The following is a 20,877-nucleotide window of genomic DNA, read 5'->3' as shown; positions in this document are numbered from 1 at the left end:
AATAGGCCCACCCTAGGACACAGTTTATGTGGCCTAAGCAGAAATCTGCCCCTCCATGTTTCCTTACTCTCAGGGCAGATCCATAAACAAGCAACCATGTAATTTTCTGTATTAAGCTGTGACATGGCATTCTGGAAAACACAAGAAAAACATAAGAAAATGACTATTCTTTAATTCCCTTCTATAGTAAGACATTCAAATTAGTTTGGATAAGCCTATGAACCCTACGTATACACATAGGCAGCAATTAGGTTTTCAAGATCTTAAAAAAAGAAAAAGAAAAAACACCGGGGTTCAAGGAGAACTGACTGTAGGGAAGATTACAAGGAGAACACTTTGTTCTCAACTCACATGGAGGGTTTTTGATGGTAAGTGTACATAATCAAGAGCAGTGACTGTGCACAGTGTAGAAGCAGAACTAATCAGAATTCAGATTTTTTTTTGCTAAGGTGTATAATAGGATGATATTTTTGAAATCTAGAGCAGGATAGAAGATGGAAGGAATAATCTGCTTGCTGTGACAATTCCTCCTTTGGAGCCCATTTACACTAGAAACTGCATGTGAATTGCACAGGAACATGCTGCGTGTTTCTGTGCGATTCGCATGCAGTTCTGCAGAACAAATGCACTGCTGTTGGAAATGCACTGCAACTGCATTGCATGTTCATTTTTGTACCATGCGATCCAGTGCAAGATCCGGTTTGCAGCCTGCTCTTGGAATGTCGTTACCTTTACACAGGGCTTTTTTTCTCAGAGGAAAGGTGGTGGAACTCCCCCACCCAAACCTGGCCACGCCCCCATCAAACCCTAGGACCACCCCTTTAGAGAACAGGAATGCAAGTAAAATTTGGGAGGGGCTTCCGATGACATCATTTCCCGTACATACCATATAAGGGAAATGATGTCATCGGACCCCCGGCTGCCTCTTGCATGATCTGCATGAAACACATGCATAGATATAAAATGACTAATGTACTGACACCAGAAACACATGCATAGATATAAAATGACTAATGTACTGACACCAGAAACACATGCATAGATATAAAATGAATACCGTACTGACACCAGAAACACACGCATAGATATAAAATCAGTACCGTACTGACACCAGAAACACATGCATAGATATAAAATGACTAATGTACTGACACCAGAAACACATGCATAGATATAAAATCAGTACCGTACTGACACCAGAAACACACGCATAGATATAAAATCAGTACCGTACTGACACCAGAAACACATGCATAGATATAAAATCAGTACCGTACTGACACCAGAAACACACGCATAGATATAAAATCAGTACCGTACTGACACCAGGAACACATGCATAGATATAAAATCATGGCAGGCCGTTTGTAAACGTCCAGCATAGATATAAAATCAGTCTAGCATGCATGTGTACCCTGTCTGGTAGATGTGCCTGCTCCTACAGGCTCCCCTAGGGTTGCCACCTTTTCCTCCAAAAAATACCGTCCATCACTGAATTTATCTTTCCTGTTCCTCATGCACAGGAGGGGCGCTCTCGATCGGCGCCGCTGAGCGCTGAGCAATTGCGTTCTGAAATAGTTTAGGTGGGCTCAGGTGGGTGAGGATAGTTTAGGTGGGCTCAGATAGTTTAGGTGGGCACAGGTGGTTGGGATAGTTTAGGTGGGCACAGGCTGGGGAGAGAGTAAAAATTTAGAGCAATACATGATACTGCAGTCAGTGACAGGGAGCCGAGCGCAGCTTACCTACTCCAAGCTGTATGGCCCCTGCGTCCACGCTGTCACTGCCGTTGATGTCGCCGCGCCGCCCCCGATGTTTACACGCCGGCGGGGGGGGGGCGGTGAAGCGTGCATAGTGTCCTCGCCCATCGTCCGCGCCCCCGATGTTTACACGCTGGCGGTAGAGGGGGGGGGGGTGAAGCGTGCATGTCCCCGCTCACCGGCTGTGAGCAGCGGCAGTGACAGGTGCCGGGCACGCGCAAGCATGACATAAACAAGCCGCGTCCGGCACCTGTCACTTTCGCTGCTCTGCATAGCTTGTCAGCTCTGCAGAGGCAGTCGGTGAGCGGGGACAAGAAGAAAAAGGTGGCGGAACGCAGTACCGCCGCGTTCCGGCAGAAAGAAAGCCCTGCCTTTACATTGACACCCGCTGCAGATCACAAGAGTAATGTGATTTGAATGCAGTGTGGGAAACCGCAGCACAAAATGCAAGTTTCCTGCATGGCATTCTAGTGTGAATGTTCCCTAACTAGAAACTTCACTCCCCCGAACATTTTACTTTTAACCTCCACTTTCCTTGTCCACTGAATTGAGCTCAAATAACATACCCACTCGGCAAATCTAGCATTGTCCTGCAGTGATCCACTGATCCCCCAGCCACATGCCGTGTCCCGTGCTGACAAACGCTTTTATTCAAAGGGATCTCAGTGATAACCGCATGCGACTTGCGACACATTAAGTCACACGACAGTGGCAAACCCATTTATTTCCACTGCAGCCGTTCCAATCAATGCGACTCCAGTCACAGCGACTTTAAAAAGGTTCTTGCACTACTTTGCTGTGACGTTTGTGAGATTTGAGAGCCATAGACTTCTCAAATCACATCAAAATCACAAGCAAGTCCCACTGGAAATTGCATGACAATGTGGTCGCAGCAGTGTGGACCGAGCCTTAGTGTGATTCCAGTGCGATCTTGGACCCATAAAATATACAAGCTTTATCAGAGTTCCATTCAAGTAGCACTAAATAATGGCACCGAAAGTTGGATGAAAATCATAACACAGGAGTGTGAACCTAGCCTTAGGCCCCATGTACACGGGACATTTCTGAACAATGGAAACTGACTGCTCGAAAACGTGGGTTAAAAAAACGTCTGTTTAGCCACGCTTGCATAATGCATTTATGCGTGTTTATGTTTAGAAGCATTTTTTAAAGATAAGCACAGGAGAACCTCCCAAGTGCCCAGAATGCACTAAAAAGTGGTAAATTATTAACTATTTCAGACTGTTTCAGAGAAATACAGAGAGTAGAAGCAGAGACAGCAGTATGTGTTGAGATTAGCTTAGGTGTGAGTTGCTTATTAACATTTCTTTTGTTTCCAAGGGTGAGAAAGGTGTCTGGTGAAGGGAGTCATTAAGGTCACCTGGCAGGGGATCTTCATGAGGAATTTGAGGTGTGAATGGTCATTAACATATCTTTTGTTTCCAAGGGTGGGAGAGGTCTGAGGTGTGAATGGTCATTACAATGTGTGACAAGCTTGGTAGGAACATCCTGTGTTCAGTGTTTTGCCCATCTGAGTACATTGAAAACGCTTTGCATGCATTTTTCATGATGAAAAAAAAAGCTCTGGACAGCATTGGGAACTGGAAGAGTTAAAAAAAAATTTCAAAGGCAAATGCTTATAAACGCAATTTGCTGTGTTTACAAGTGTTTTGCGTTTGAAACGCTGATAAAATCGACGTCTGAACGCAAGTTTGTTGCGTTCAAAAAAATGACTGTAAACTCATCTGCCTGTAAATGACTGTAATGAAGATGTGTACATGGATACATAGGAAAACATTACGGTGAGTTCAGGGGCTGCTGAAAGAAATGCTGAACATCTCCTAAACGTGAGTTTAGCAGCTGCAGTGTACAGGAGCCCTTAGTATTTGCCTCTTTCAGTCCCTGAACAACACAGCTAAAACTGGGAGAGGGAGCAGCAGAACAAGGAGCTATTCAGTTGTGCTGTATTGCTCATAGGCTAATAAAGGGCATATTGATAAGAGGGCAGAGCAGAGCGACATATGACCTCACCAGTGTGCGACTTCTTCTTTCACTGTCCAGTCATAAGCTATAGGAAGGAAGAAACTTAAAAAGGATACAAAACTTCAACAGAAAAAAATCAGGTCCTCTCCCCTGCTGTGTAGCAGAGCTTTGTAAATCTAAGATCAGGATGAACAGGAAGACAACCCCTTCAGCACGTAAAATAGCTCTCATGTATGTGTTATCTGTGTATTTAGCCATTTGCCTGGAGTTAGCTCTAATGCTGCTCTGAAAAATCCAAACATAAATATGAAGTGTATTAAACCATCAGCGTGAGAGAGGGCAGACAAAGAAAAAACGTTTTCTCTCTGGTCTCCCACGGGTTACTTGTTCAGCGGCGCTCCTTTCACTGCTCCGAACCAGTTGTATGATGGTACGCCACCTCCACTTACTGAGCATACGAGGGTAAAGTGAGAGGTTTAAAACACTTAATTGCAGCGTGGTAATTCTAGTGCAAACCACATGAACATTCTGATTTCCGAACTCTCTTCTTATTGTCTTCTTATTGTGTAGATAAGGCGTACTATTGATTTTTTTGTTTGTTAAGACCCACATAATGAATATATTGTACTTCCTGCTAAGGACTGCATCAATGTTTAGAATTGTCTATATCAGGGGTCTCCAAACTTTCTAAACAAAGGGCCAGTATTTTGTCTTTCGGATTTTAGGGGGGCTGGACTGTGGCCAGCGGGAGTGGAAATGTTCCTGGCATCAGTGGTAGTAAACATCACATTTGGTATTAGGTTGTGGAATAGTGCATCATTGTTTGTTTAATTTGGAGAAATGGTGCCGCATAGGTGGTGCCAACGGAAGAAATGGTGCCCCATTGTTGGTGTCGGTTGACAGAATTGCGTCTTGTATCAGTGGGAGGAATAGTGCCACAAGGGCCAGATAAAGACAAGCAAAGGGCCGCATTCAGCCCCCGCATTGCAGTTTGGAGACCACTAGTCTATATCTATTCGATAAGTTGTACATGCGACCCTGCTGTCCTGTATAGAAGACCTTCACTGCTACACAATGTTTGGCATACCTGGTTCACTGTCGAGAATGTGTATAAATCTAACAAGCTGACTGTCCAAACCCCCCTGGCACAATCGCCCCCCACCAGGGGCGGACTGAGCATTTAGAAACTCGGGCACTGCCCGAGGACCCGGGGTCAGTAGGGGGCCCCATGAGATGCCCCTGGTACCTTTTTCATAGGCTTTTTTGAGTTTGGGCAAGGACACAGGGGCCCCATGATCCCCTATTGCCCGGGGGCCCCATGAGTTGTCCGCCGCCCCTGCCCCCCATAACTACCCAACCTCTCCCACGCGGACTCGGCACTGGCACGGCAGGTGCTGCCAGGTAGAGGTGAGGAAGACCAGCAATCCTGTATTTGCTAATCTCCACTACCTAGTAAAGAACCCAGACACAAGGTGCATTATGTCGCTTCCGTGTTCAGCTATCACTTTTCCTGGCCGCTGTGGCTGGAGAAGACATTCCCACTCCATGAGCTTCAACGGAGGTCTAAAAGACTGCTGATGTCTCATTAAAGAGAACCTGTCACAACAAAATAGTATCATATAGGGCATAGTTGTGCGCAGCTTATTGCATTCGGGTGTGCACCCTAAAGTTCAAACACACATGTGTGCATGTCTACCAATATGTAGCCGAATATTGATCTACTTGCCGGCACAGTGAAAGAGAAGTGTGTAAGCACTTCTCTTATGGCTGAGGTGCCAAGAGGGGGATCTTTCCCATCTTCTCGCCAGCACTCAGAGAGATAATGCTAATGTACATGGGGTGATTAGGGTGTGCCAAGGCACACCCTGTGCACATGCCTGTGACATAGGGCATTTTTGATAAAAAATAAAGTTTAGTGGAAAAAAATATAGTTATTCCCAAGCACTTACCCCCCCCCCCCCAAACCAACATACATGCATGAAGGGAAAATAAACACAAGTGTTGGAGGAGCCAATGCACAAAAACGGTAATTGCGCTACACATGTTACATATTGCCACACACACCAAAGTGAGAGCAAACATTCTAGGGCCTTATTCATTGTCTAAACCATTCATTCGTTAAACCAGGTTTCCTCCAGAGGTGGCCAGGGTTTCCTTAAGCTGTGGCTGACTGACCTTCCATGGTATGGTGCCTGCATAGTTTCAGGTCCAACACCACTTGGCAGAGCCAGAGGAATAACTGGAAGGGTGGCATTCTGGCCACCATTGTAGGGGAAGTATCTTCTCACTGACCACAAATGTAAGGGGCATTCTCCAAATAACCACCGATGGATTATTCTTAGCAGGGGTTCCCTAAAACCTGAAAATTACTCCAAGAGTTCCTTTGGAGTAAAAAGGGTTGAGAAAATCTGGTCTAAACTGATGATCTGTAGGTCATTTGCCTATGGAAAATGTAGAGTACTGAAGTTGCTATTTCACAGGCACCGACAATTTTAAGGCTTGACATTTTGGGGTTGATTTACTAAAACTGGAGGGTGCAAAATCTGGTGCAGCTGTGCATGGTAGCCAATCAGTTTCCAGGTTTTATTGCCAAAGTTTAATTGAATTCACCATTACCATGCACAGCTGCACCATGTTTTGCACTCAGTTTTGGTAAATCAACTCTTTTGGGTATCCATTTACTCAGTGCAAACACATCTTCTATATTTTATTTTAAAATGGTAATATATTTAGTTTTTAACTAATCTTATTGTCATTTTTTTGTTGAACAAGTATGCAAAAAAAAATGCAAAAAGGCAGTAAAAGGTTTAAAGTGTAGCTAATCCCAAAAACAGCCCCACAAGGCTAAACAAGGGCAGTCTTAACTTATATGAATCACAGCCTGCCAAAATTCTGCTCTCCTAAAAATAGCCAGTGTTATGAATTTTGAAAATCAGTTTCCCCACAATGCCTATAGATGCATAGATGATTGAGGACTTGTAAAGTGCTTTTACTGCTTGTCCAGAATGCGCAAGTACTTTAGTATACATGATCTGGGTATAGTTTATTTTGTATGGGTACCAGTATGTTGAATAGCACGTCAAATTCTTATTAATTACCAACCCAAGAGTGAAAATTACCCACTCAAGGTCATAACCCAGATGTTATCCAGTTGCAAACAGACTCACCAATTATTTACTTACTCTGTTAAAAAGGTTTCATCTGACTGCCTTTGGGGGATCAGGAAATCATTTTTTTCTCCCCCACTGGAGCAAATTGGACCAGGCTTTCTTGGTTTATTTTTGCCTTCTCTGGGTATAGGGTTCTATATATTAAGGTTTTATGTTTAAATATTTTTTCTATTGGTTGAACAGAATGGTCTTTTAGCCTAATTATATAATTATGGATAGCAATGTCTCTGAGGTTGGTTGTGGATACAGCAGGTAAGCAGAAGTTGGGTATTCTAGAGCAAATGAGAGTAATCATGCCAAATAACTTGTCACTTTTCAGAGGAGATTTTTTATCTTTATACATTAGGGAGACATAACAAAGACCATGCAGAAGATGTGTTTAGGAATTTTTATATGACCTCATAAGACCAAATTACTGGAGTATACCTGTAAAGTGGCCATGTAGATAAAGTGATGTCATTGCCTTTCAAACATCCTTCACTAAACGCCTTGTTTCCTACGATCAGCAGTAAGTTGTCACAATATTTACTAGCAAAGAACTACTTTGGATTGTGTGACCATTGAAGTGTCCAGTGGGAACACTGTTCTTCCTTCTGCAGACAATGCTATGTACTAATGAGCTCTATACTACTATGTCAGCAAAAATCTCCTATCATTATTTTCATCCTCATCTACTGCTCTGTATGCCGCCGTGCTAAAAATATCATTCCTATTCCCGGATCTTCGTTTGGTAGGTTAAATGATTTAGTTTTACACAAATGAAAACTAATTGGATTACTTAAATAGGAACCCAACTCTAAACCCAAAAAACTTTTTTTACTCTCTTATGGCAAAGCTATTTAGATTTCTAAATATAACCCACTGAGAACAATATCTCAGTTTCTGAAGCTAGAAGAGGTGCTAATATACAAATTAGCTGATCTCCTACCCAGAATAATTTGCTGCCTCTGTCCCAATACCTGCTAAAAGGTCATTGGGAGTCAATGGGAGCCATGGTGAGACTCTATGCCCACCCCCACCACTGCATTATGACCGATACAGGATGTAAAGGGAACACCATTCTGATGAAAGCCACTTTCACACAGGCAGCAGGCTCTATTGCCCTTCTGTGAAGCGATCCACAATGAGGAGGTTTGCAGGCAATCGAGAGGCAATACTACTATCTCCTGAATGTCTGTTTTCAGGTTTTTCTTTTTATCCTAAAGGAATTTTATATTGAAATACCATGCCGCAATTGCTTGCCAAAAATTTCTTCGATGGTCTTCAGGTCCCAAGTGCTGGCATGTGTACTCTGGGAAGCGGCTTCACAGCCGGCTTCCCACTGCACATGCATGGCCACGCTGCGCATTGTGACTAAACCTGCAGCCTTCTAGGACCTATGATGTGTCCCTATCAAAACTAGGGACCCATTCCCCCCCCCCCCAAAGAGGGATGTGTCCAAATGTGGGAGGGGGATGGGAGAAAGCAGAAAAGTGGAACTTTCCCTTTTGGGTTAAGTTCCGTTTTAACACACAAGTACCGCACATTGGCACATTTTTTACCACAAATTAAAAGAAATAAAAATATATTCAATTTTCTAAAATGTAGCTTTTATTTCAGTTTTCGGTAGATAAATCAACTGCTAATTTTTTTTATCTGTCAGTGAGTCAGTAGCAAGAATACTGCATTGACATATTAGGCCCAATTTTTTTTTACCACAGCCATTCTGAAGAGTGGGTGTTAGGAAGGATGAGTTGGGCCTGTGTAAGGATGAACAAAAATGGCCGGAGTTCTGCAAATGTTCTGAACCCAGGTCGTCTGTATCCTAGTAACAAATCATGCTAAGCAGCCCATTGTGGCTAAAATGTAGGTGGAAACACCATAATAACCACACCATAACAATCAATGAACTGTGTGCTTACCCACATCTTAGCCACCCATGACATCACTGGAGGCTAAAAAGTAGGCAAGCTCACAGTTCATTGGTTGTTATGGTGCGCCCACCTACATCTGGCTAGGATACAGGTGGCCTGGGTTTAGATTGTTCAGACATTTGCAGAACCCTGGTCAGTTCAGCTCATCCTTAGAGGTGTATGAAAGAAAATTTCTTGATTCCCATAGTATTTCAGAATGCTTATTTCATTATCAACTCTGCATAGTAAAAACAACATTCAGAAGCTGGTTGGTTGTGTAGCACCTTCCTAATCAGCTAGGGGGAGCTAGACTCCAATTGTTAGCTAGAGCGGAGCAGCAGGCTGGGTGTGACAGCTAGCAGGGTCAAAATGTGGTCAGAGCTGAGAGACTCTGCAGACCAACCCTTTGGAATTTCCCCCTGCTCTGGAACATTGGAGAAAGGTCTAGAAGCAATGGGTGGATACAAGGAGTGGCTGGTTTGTACTTTTAGGGGATCTTGGCTAATCCCAACAGGAAGCTTGGCAATAGGCCAAGACAACCTTTAAGTAACTGAGCATGCTCAGCAGCAGGAGAAGAGAGAGAAGAATGTGAGGCTGGAGGCAGGTGGAGAGAGGCCCACCTTCAGGCAGAGAATTTTGGAAGGCTGAAGCTTGGGACTTCACCGGCCCCCTAAGAGAGGACCACCTGTGTGGCAGGGAAGGAGCGGCCCAGCTAGAACCCACTGGCAGCACAGGAGAGGGACCAAGTGAGTAGACCTGCACCCCCTGGGCCACATAGGGGAAGGAGTACTCTGGTGGGAAACTGAAGTAGCTGCTACCCAAGATTGTTTCATTATTTAAAGGACTGGCACTGGATCCCCTGCCCAGGGATTCACCCATAGCTGCTGGATTAAGGAGAACCTGGGGTCTGGGGTGGTACATCAGGAGAGGCTGGCTAGCTCTCCAGAAGAGGATTGTTTTTGCTATAAAGACTTGTAAACAGTTTCAGGAATGTTGTCCTCAGTTCCAATTCCCTTGGGCATCCCATAAACCCCTTACCCCATCCAAGTTTATAATCCCCTAACAAAACACCAAAACAAGCTCAGGGACTGGTAAATGTCTCTTGGATGCAAGTCTGAATAGAAAATGCTTGGTGTCTGGCTATCCAGGACTATAGGGGGACCCAAATCTTCAGCAACTCCTAAGGGGGAAGTGCTACAGTTGCTATAGGCAACAAAAATGTTAGAATGCTTTTCACAAATAAGAATATATCTTGCTACAAGATTTCCAAGGTCTTAACCCACCATTGGAGGCTTTGAGACATATAAGATGTCTATTGAGGAGCCAAGCCAAAGGTGAAAGCCATAACTCAATTTGCTCAAATATCAGTTTTGATCATCTGACTATTAAATCTGATCACGGGAAATAATGTATCTGCTGTTCACTCTTCAAAATTGAGCTTACAGTCAAGATTGCTCCCAGTCCAAGGCCATTCACATCTGCCCTCTACTAAACAAAGCACCCGTCTTCTATTGCTCTCATAATATTGTGAGAAGCTGCAAACAAACCCGGCCCATCAACAAAAAAAAGACAATTTCATGTGACAGCTTTAACTCTTTTTTTTTTTATAAGGCTAGTTGCCATGCCAACCATGCTAGGCCCTTTTCTCGCAGGTACTGTAGAAACAGATAGACCTGCAGAATTTTGGAGAAGAACAGGCAGGCTACCTGACCTTAATTAGGAGAGAAAAAAAAACAAAGTTGGAAAAGTATTCTCATGAAAATTAATTACACTCGAGTTTTTATTCCTAAAATATGGCCAATTAGGAAACGATACAAAAAGCCCTGAGCAAAGGAAAAACTTAATTGACCTAAAATTACATTTCTCTGCAAACGATGCTTGAATAATTTATGCTATTTATAAATGGAATTAGAATGCAGAGTCTTTGTTGAGCTCTTTGAGAAGGAATAACTTCACAAAATTATAAAAAAAATATTCACAAAAATATCTTTATTTAAATTATTCATTTACAAAAGACTATAAAAAAAAGAGTAATTTTACAAAATAATAAAAAAGTATAACTTTACAAAATGATACAAAAAATATAATACAAAAAAAAATTATAACTTGCCAAAATTATAAAAAAAATAAAATCACCTAGAAAAGTCAGGGATGACTTGTTTTAAAGTTTATTTACTAGTTATTAAGGATATTTAAAGTTTGATGTCCACGGTCTGGTTACAAGTGCCCTTTAAGAGTCTACTCACACCACTAGGCATCTGTTATGGTCTGTATAACCACAATAGTGTCCGTTGTGTAGAGTTGGTGCTGAGCATTGGTGCAATGCATTGCACTGTTTAGATTGTTTTAACTTTATTGATAATTAACAATTTTAAAACAATTCCACTTTATGAGTTGAAATGTCCTCACATGCATTGTGCTGCATATAAATACAGGATGTCTGCATTTGTACGCAGTGCAATGCACATCACTCCATGTCAACATTTTTAAATAAAGTGTGTGTTGCTTAAAGTAGAACTATAAGCAAAACCTTTTTTTTCTTGTTTTTAGATGGAAAGAAAATTCCATTTTAGAGCATGGGAGGGTTATAATCCTAGTCAGATTTTATTTCGCCATCCGTGTCTCATTTTGGAGGAGATTGCCCTTCACTTTCTGTTCAATAGCCAAACAGAAAGTGAGAGGAAATCCTGTAAATGAAGGGAATGCCTTAGGGATCCCCAGGTCACCAGAACTAGTGTCCCCATTACCAGATTTCCTCTCTATTACTTTTCTGGTGACGACCCAAAATATGGGCTTTTCTTTAGGTTCACTTTCAATGATAATGGTAAACAGGACAAATATAGAGGGTGAATCTCCTTAACGTTGGGCACAGGCAGCAATCAAATCTGATCGGGGTTCTAATCCCTCTCCACTTTAACCAAAACTTAAAAAGAAAAGTTTTGCCTTTAGTTATACTTTAACCCCTTGGCACCGGCGCCTCCTGGCCCTTTAAGGGTTTCAGAATACGGGAGGCAGGGCGGGGTTTAGGGTCATAGTGGTCACATGATTGGGAGAGGTCCCGATCAAAAGAGGAGATCGAGACCTTTCCAAGAGTTCCAGACGTGTGCTGGGAGCACACAGGGCGCGCGCTCTCAGCACATATGTTTTTTTTTAATAGAACGCGAATGTGTGGCTGTTCGGCGTTTAGGCCCAGACGCCGGGAGGCCGCACATTTGCATTTGGCCGGCACCAATAGGTTAATAATGCAGCAAGTCTGCTTTTTTTTATTCAACTCACACCAACACATATGTATTGTAAACAGGGCACATAGAAAACAACTGGGAGCAGGCTGTTATAGTCAATTTACTTTTCCTGGGGTAGTCACATTTTCTATCAAGTTTAAAACAAAGCAAGTGAATTAAATTATTAGGGAAAGGAAAAACACTTGATGTTATTGTGCTTGTGTCTCTTTTTGGTCTCTTTTTAAGAGAAGAAAGAATATAACTAGCTAGTATGAACAATTGAAACAATTTTTTTCAGTCCATCCAATAAGTATGTTGGCCATAAATATAACCCTAATTTATTGATCAATAATTTCAAGGTGTTTTTTCATTTTGTTTATAAAAAATCAGTTAGGTGTCAAACTAGTGGTCCTCCAGCTGTTGTGAAACTACAAGTCCCATCATGCCTCTGCCTTTGGGAGTCATGCTTGTAGCTATCAATCTTGCAATGCCTCATGGGACTTGTAGTTTGGCAACAGCTGGAGGGCCACCGGTTTGAGTTAGAAGATCAGTTTGTTTAAACGTGATTGAATTTTTTTCACTAGGACCATCAAATTAAATAATTTATTCATTGAACCACATAGTTACTGAAATTTATTTCTGAATGATAAGTTGCTTGCTTTATTCAATATTTCAGAAGCAACTTTGCAGCTAAAATAGGAGTTCCCCATTATAATCCCAAGACACCGCTAACACCTGCCCACAGTCTGAATTTCATCTGCCTATTTTCAGGTTGGTAGCACCCAAACAAAAATGTCCCATCTTAACCACACCTGTAAATATGTGGCTATTTCATATTATGATAAATGATATAAAGTGCAGCGCTAAACCTACAATCCCATATAAAATAATACATAAATATGTAAAGTGCTAAAGATATGTGCAAAATCTTAGTGCAATATACAATACACTAATAATATACTCAAAATATCAATATAATAAATATACATAAAATAGTGAATAATTAATTCAGTGCAACACGTGTATTCCCACCAGGAATATTTAAAGTGTTAAAAGTGATAACAATAAATAAAATCACTGCAAATATAATTAGAATGAATCCATATGAAGCTTAGTGTCCAAACAAGTAAACAAAAAACTCTCAATCTTCATGCATGTGATCAGGTGTCCACACTGTGCAAATCCAAACACTAGCTACAGTGGCCCCTCACCTCCTTGCATAGACCCCACAGGGTCAGCTTGCTTTAAGAAAAAACCTCTGATGAATCACCGGTTCTCTCAGCAGCCTCCTCCTCGGTTCATGTATAGATAGAAACTCACATAGTGTAAAACTGTATTTATTCAATTTACTGCATAAATATACAAAAATGCCCACTCACATTTATATCTCCAATATCAGGCTTCTATACCACATGCTATGAGTCTCCTGCATGGGTATTGTATATAGGGGTTTCACAATATGGCCGCCACGCCGGAAATGACGTCACCGCGCTCCCAGAATCCTCCTCGCGTACCGACGCGTTGCGTCACGATAAACACGTGACTTCCTCAGAACCCTGAGGAAGTCACGTGTTTATCGTGACGCAACGCGTCGGTACGCGAGGAGAATTCTGGAAGCGCGGTGACGTCATTTCCGGCGTGGCGGCCATATTGTGAAACCCCTATATACAATACCCATGCAGGAGACTCATAGCATGTGGTATAGAAGCCTGATATTGGAGATATAAATGTGAGTGGGCATTTTTGTATATTTATGCAGTAAATTGAATAAATACAGTTTTACACTATGTGAGTTTCTATCTATACATGAACCGAGGAGGAGGCTGCTGAGAGAACCGGTGATTCATCAGAGGTTTTTTCTTAAAGCAAGCTGACCCTGTGGGGTCTATGCAAGGAGGTGAGGGGCCACTGTAGCTAGTGTTTGGATTTGCACAGTGTGGACACCTGATCACATGCATGAAGATTGAGAGTTTTTTGTTTACTTGTTTGGACACTAAGCTTCATATGGATTCATTCTAATTATATTTGCAGTGATTTTATTTATTGTTATCACTTTTAACACTTTAAATATTCCTGGTGGGAATACACGTGTTGCACTGAATTAATTACTCACTATTTTATGTATATTTATTATATTGATATTTTGAGTATATTATTAGTGTATTGTATATTGCACTAAGATTTTGCACATATCTTTAGCACTTTAAATATTTATGTATTATTTTATATGGGATTGTAGGTTTAGCGCTGCACTTTATATCATTTATTGTTATTTACTCATTTTGGTAGGAGGTTTAGTGTTAGCGGCTTATTAGATAGGGCCCCAGTCCGAGCGCAGGAGGTTCATCCTTTCAGTATTATTGCATATTATGCCCACTTGTTAGGTTGGTCTTGTCCAGACCCCGATCTTAAATATGTAGGGAATGCCCACCCATAATGCTTTTTTGAATCACTGTGCATGTGCAGTAACTCCAACAGAATTGATACTGCGATCCCAGAACACGGCCTGGAACACAACATCGGTGGGACAGAGGGCCAAGATGAGGGCCAATCCATCATAGTTGGTATCTGTACAGAAGCAGCAGAACACGTCGTACACAAGTATGTCAGTCGGCTTAGGGCAGGGTGACTACACAGAGAATGTTTTCTTACAAAAAATAAAATTCAGTAGCTTTTTTTTGTTTGCTCATAGGAATCAATGATCCTTAGAATTGTAAGCATAGAAGCCACATTCACATTCATTAAGTATCTTTTTTAATGGCATATTCAATCAAATTTGTAAGCAATTCGTTTTGACTGGACATTCGCTTATGCGGTTTCTTTTTCAGCTTGATCCAAATTTTTACTTTTATCAAAATTACCATAATTTTTAATAGATCCTTATTCTCTAAACTTTTTTCTGAACACCACAAAAAAAAACAAAAAAAAAACCTTCAATAGTTTTGGACTGTAAGCTTTAACGAGCAGGGCACTCTGATTCCTCCTGTATTCAGTTGTATTGTAACTGTACTGTTTGCCCTCATTGTAAAGCGCTGCTGTTGGCGCTATATAAATCCTGTATTATAATAATAATAATAATAATAATACCACACATGGATACACAGAATATAATCGGTTACTAACATTTATAGGTAAAGTTGATCCATGGAATATCCAATTGCCTCTCGGGGGATCAGGAAGGAATTTTTTCCCCTGCAGGAGCAAATTGGATCATGCTTTGCTGGGTTTTTTTTGCCTTCCTCTGGATCAACTATGGGTATAGGATTATAACTTTTTTTTTTTTGGTTGAACTGGATGGACTTTTGTCTTTTTTTCAGCCAGACTAACTATGTAACTATGTCACACATGCTACAACTCCTTCAAAATTGGCCAACATTTTCCTGAACACTTGCTGTACCATTCAACCTGGGAAAAGTTCCAATAGTTATCATAAAATATTGAATGTAATCATGTAAGTGCACCCTTAAGGAGAACTTGTCTACAATTTTTTTTTTTATTTGATTCATTTTACTCTCCTTGTGTGAGAATAATTCTGGAGTGAGAGTTGGTCCTGTTAGCTCCGATAGAGCTGTTGCCCAACCTCCTGATGATATTACCCCGAAATAACACACTATCACCCAACTCCAGCAATGGCTTGGAGAATGCATAATGGCTTTAAGGCACAGAACCCATCTTTTTCTCATTTCTGCTTCTGACATGACATGCTTGTGCATGTATTGTACAATATGTAATTTGGTAATGAAAGTTCTACTCTAATTGTACAATGGGCATGCTTTGTTTAAATGATCAAATATGAAAAAGGCCATTTTACACTAATTTGTAAAATACAGGAAGGTGGCACCATTTCTCCACATGCCTACCTTTCAGTAGAGCGCTGGAATATCTTAATATCGCCTCCAGTGACATTTTCTCCATGAGTAATATAACACCATGATGAGCAACAGAAAAGAAAAATATATACATTATTATTACCCACCTGATGTTCAAATACTAATGTAGAATCACTAGCCTCCCCGCTGTCTAAGATAAGGCTGAGGTCAAGCTCGCTTGGTCCTGTCAGAAGAAAATAAGCAGTTAGAGATGGGCTGTTGTGCTGTTCACTTTCTGAAGATAACATCTACACATGGACTACATTTACAGAACCATTTCACATTCATTTATCTTTAACATTTTCTTTCTTGGGAGTAAAAGGAGGCATTTAACAAGATGTTCCCTATCTTGGTTCTCGCATCCGTCGTAGAGCGAGGTTTTGGATAATTAGTTTCACAAAAATTTATTTTTTCAAAGCAGCTCTTTAACGTTTGATAGGTCCTTAATACAGATCTCCATTTTTTTTTCAAATAAAGTGCCCGAGGTGCCTAAAATAAAGAATACAGCTCTCACTGCAATACTTACCTCGTCTCCATAGTTACATAGAGAGGTTGAAAAAAAAGACACAAATCCATAAAGTTCAATCAAGAAAAAAAAATAGTTTAAAGATGAATTCCAGGCATGGCATATTTTTACACAGTTACATTCGTCCTGCTTGGATCAATGTAACTATGTATATACCATACCTGGCAGATGCTCCTGGAAACTGTAAATCAGTGACGTAAACCCTGAAAATTCAGTGGCCTTTGTTTCCAGGTCCCATGCTGAGTGGCTGGCCTGATGCATTGTGAATACAAGAGGCTGAGATGGCCACATCTTAAAGATCAAACAGTAGCTGCTTTCTTTCAGACTCTCTCTCTTTAAAGGAAGACTTGCACAGAGCCCACTAGAACAGGCAAGGTGGGGGAGGGGTCTCTCCTCTGACTTATTTGAGTTTGTACATTTTATGTTTAGCTATTGAATACTGTAAACACGATTTTTTTAAGCAAAGAAACTAAGGTTAGTTGGCTGGTAGGCTAAATGCAAACAATATGCCATATACACTAAGACTTGGTTGCCCACACTCAGGGCTGCTGTTAGAAACCATGGGGCCCCATACAGCCACCCTTACAGAGCCCCCCCCCCAAAAAAAAACCCCCACAGTTTACTATGCTTCGGTTATGAATGAACACAGTGAGTGATCAGTACAGAGCACTCATTGTGTTCATCCAGGAAAGAAAGGGGCTGGTAAAATGTGATATATTTACTGGACCCTTCAACCACTCCCCATCCTGAAGGATCCTATTGCGTGCTTGCAGCTGCCGGTAGGCAGGAGAGGAGATTAGCTGGCAGCTCTGCGGGGGTGGAGGGAGGGTAATAAAGTGCGACAGGGGGGCAATTACTGGAACCAATCCCTTGTATGGCTCTCTCTGCAACAGCTGAAAGCCAGTGGGAGGAATAGGAGAAGAAGCCATCTTACAGCTACTGCAGAGAGAGCTATAAAGGGGATCGGTTCTAGTAATTACACCCCCACCGTGCTGATCACCCTCTCTGCCCACATTCGATTCACCCAGATGCCTGCCCCCCCCCCGCTGGCCTGGGCCCCGTATAGGAGGACTGGTGGTACCCCCTTATCCATGGCCCTGCCCACACTTACTTGGACTACATTTAAAGTTGACCAGTCCCAGATTCACATGTATGGAGCCCAATAAAGGTGTCAAAGGATCAAGAGTCTAAAACATTTAATGACAAAGGCTGTTGACTGCCTTGTGTTCTACTGTGAATTCATTTTATCATTTAATGTCTTGTGTTCTTTTACTGTGTTTGCTATTTTATGTTCTTCTATTGTGTTGGCTGATTTGTGTTCCTCTATTGGTAATATTATCATTAACATTTTTGACTTTGGAATTTTTGCTTGGTGCGTTTATTGGACTGCATACAAGTGAATTCTCAGCTCTCGTTTTTTTCCATTTTTTGTGGAGAATATATATCCAGAGTGTTGTTTCTACTTTTATTCAGTCCCTGATTCAGACCTGCGCATATGTTCAAATGTGCATGGTCTGCATAATTTGTCAGTCTGCTCAGGCACCACCCGGTGAACTTCAGCTTCAATCAGGGAATGAAAACTTGTAGGATAACAACTTACATGTACCAATGTCTTCCATCACATTTTTATTTACATTTTTATTTACATAAAATGGTAACAAACCTGTTGTTACAATTTGGAATAAAATAAAATCCTGCTTAGTTAATGTAAGCAGCATTATCGGGAAGTAATAACTGCAGTTTTTGTCTTTACATAAACATGCATAATTAATAAACCCAAAAGGCAAACACACTAGAATGTAATAATTATATGGCAAGTGAGAAATACCCTTACAAGATATAAGACAAGCAGTAAGGCTTATTAACATTTATCAGGTGCCTGCAAGGTAGACCTGTCTAGCCCACGGCAGAGTGCAGCAAATTTTATTCCAGCACTAATGAGAGTAGTAAAAGGTTATCTCTTTTCTTATAATTATACACTGCAATAAAACACAAACACTGGAGGATGTGCCATGCCGAATATATTTACATGCAAATTATACACTACATAATCAACCTGATCACACTAGGTAGAAGTAATCTACCTGGAGATAGAATAGGCAGGGAGGAGAGAGAAAGGAGGAAAAAAAGTGAAGGGAAAAAGAAAGTGAAGGGAAAAGGGAGCAATAGAAAAAGAGAGAGAGGGAGGGAGGGGGAGAGAGAGAGAGAGGAGAGAGAGAGAGAGAGAAGAGAAGAGAAAGGAGACAGAGATGGAGAGATAGAGGGGGGTAGGGAGAAAGTAAAGAGAGATAAAAAGGGGGAGGGGAGGAAAAAAAAGAAGGAAGAGAGTGGAAAAGAGAAAGAGATATAGACAATGGGAGAGAGAACGAGAAAGAGAGAAAGAGAAAAAAAGTAGGGTGAGAATGAAAGAAGAGGGGGGGGGGGAAGAGGGATAAGGTGAGAGGGAAGGAGAAAGAAGAGAGAGAGAGAAAGAAAGAGGGGGGAGAGGAAGGGAGAAAGAAAGGAGAGAGAGAAATATAAAAGGGGAGAGGGGAGAAAAAAAAAGAAAAACAGGGAGAAATAGAGGGAAAAAGAGAGGAAAGAGGGGGGAGGGAGAGATAAAGAGAAAAGGAGAGGGAGAGATAAAGAGAAAAGGAGAGGGAGAGATAAAGAGAAAAGGAGAGGGAAAGAAAGAAAGAAAGAAAGAAAGAAAGAAAGAAAGAAAGGAAAGAAAGAAGGAAAGAAAGGAAAGAAAGAAAGGGGAGAGGAAAGGAGAAAGAAAGGGGAGAGATAAAAAGGAAGGGAGACAAAAAGAGAAAGGGGTGCGAGAGGTTGAGAGAGAGCTAGAGAAAGGGAGAGGGAAGGAGAAAGGGGAGAGAGAGAGAGAGAGAGAGAGAGAGGGGCAGGCAGAAAAAGAAAGAGAGAGAGAGTCGGGGAGGGAGAGGGAGAAAGAAAGGAAAGAGGGGGGAGGGAGAGATAAAGAGAAAAGGAGAGGGAGGAAGAAAGAAAGAAAGGAGAGAGGGAAAGAAAGAAAGGGGAGAGGAAAGGAGAAAAAAAAGGGAGAGATAAAAAGGGAGGGAGACAAAAAAAGAAAGGAGGAGTGCGAGAGGTTGAGAGAGAGAGACAGAAAGGGAGGGAGAAAGAAAGGAAAGAAAGAGGAGAGGGAGAGAGAGAGAGAGAGGGGGAGGAAGAGGACGAAGAGGACAAAGAGGAAGAGAGAGTGAAAGAAAGAGTAAGAGTATAAAAAGAGAGAGAGGGAGAGTGAAGGAGAGAAAGAGAGGAGGGAGATGAACCGAGAAAGAAAGGGGAACAATAGAAAAAGGGAAGGAGAAAAACAGGAGAGAGATGGTGGAGAGAGAGAAAAAGAAGAGAGGGAAGGGAAGAAAGAGAGAAAGAGAAGGGGGAGAGGGAAGGTGAAAGAAAGAAGAAATAGTGAGGTAAGAAATTGATGGGAAGAGAGAGAAAAAGAGGAGGAGAGGGAGGGAGAGACACATGGGGAGGGAAGGAAAGAACAGAGAAAAAGTAAAAGGGGATGAAACAAGAAGAAAGGGGAGCAAGTGGGAGAGAGAGGGAGAGTCAATGAAGAGCGGAATACAGAGCGAGAGATGGACAGATGGAGAATATCTTTTATAATTACTATTTATCTTTCAGGTGTTTTTAGATTTCTAGTTCTCCTTATATGTATCATCAGACTGTATAACCACAAAATAATCTACAGAAATATTCACAGAAAAACAAATCATTTCAAAGATTTTTTTTCCCCTTTATTTTTCAATCAATAGTAAAGAGACATTTTATCACATTACCATAATACACCAGTGCTGAAGCTGTCAGGCTTTATGTTCACATTGCACCTTGAAGTTAATCCCTGGCCTGTATATTTACTGGTATTTGAGACTGATCTTTGCTTTTGGAATCATTACAGTACTTCTATCCAATGTAAGTTCTAAGTGATTCTCTCTCTCGCCTTCAGTTCAGTTGGGATAAACTCTCTATTAGGGGTGTTGTTGATGTAATGTATTAAAATCTCTGCCTTTCACTGCTTCCTGCAATTCCTGGCTGACACACTGAATTAAGTCTCACAAAAAGTTATATACCTGGGAGGTCACAAGCAGCGCATCCATTATTGAACACTTATTGACTGATCGTAGGAGAAATAAAGACTTTGCCTAATATAACTGTTGATCTTTAAAAATAACAGGCCAGAATCAATGCACAAGGTCATCAGCGGTCAGGATCACAGTCTATTATAAGCTCTGGGTTGTGAACTGTACAAGCCAATCGTTCAATTCACCAAACAGAAAGCAAGTGAAGGTCTTCCTGTAGGAAACTAATGTAGTAGTGTCATATAACATGTTCTAGCAATATGCTTAAAAAAAAAAAAAGAAAAAGAAAAAAAGTATATATAATTGTAATGCAACGCTGGACTAAAACACCAAGAATAAGTCACATACACCACACAGGCAGGGGCGGACTGACC

The 20,877-nt window shown here is 41.4% G+C and overlaps 1 protein-coding gene across 1 annotated transcript in view; it reads right to left on the bottom strand.

The window, feature by feature from the left end:
* Positions 1-20,877, bottom strand: part of AK5 (adenylate kinase 5) — a 316,529-nt gene that overhangs the window by 103,877 nt on the left and 191,775 nt on the right. The window contains exon 8 of the mRNA XM_089692186.1: positions 16,000-16,076. Coding sequence (XP_089548312.1) covers positions 16,000-16,076 — 77 coding nt within the window. The remainder of the gene's footprint in view (positions 1-15,999; positions 16,077-20,877) is intronic.

The sequence above is a fragment of the Staurois parvus genome, unplaced genomic scaffold (assembly GCF_062004578.1).
Source record: "Staurois parvus isolate SC_StPar_1 unplaced genomic scaffold, SC_StPar_1.0 ptg000578l, whole genome shotgun sequence".
Taxonomy (NCBI): domain Eukaryota; kingdom Metazoa; phylum Chordata; class Amphibia; order Anura; family Ranidae; genus Staurois; species Staurois parvus.
The sequence above is the reverse complement of the archived record's forward strand: the minus strand, read 5'-3'. Positions and strand labels throughout refer to the sequence as shown.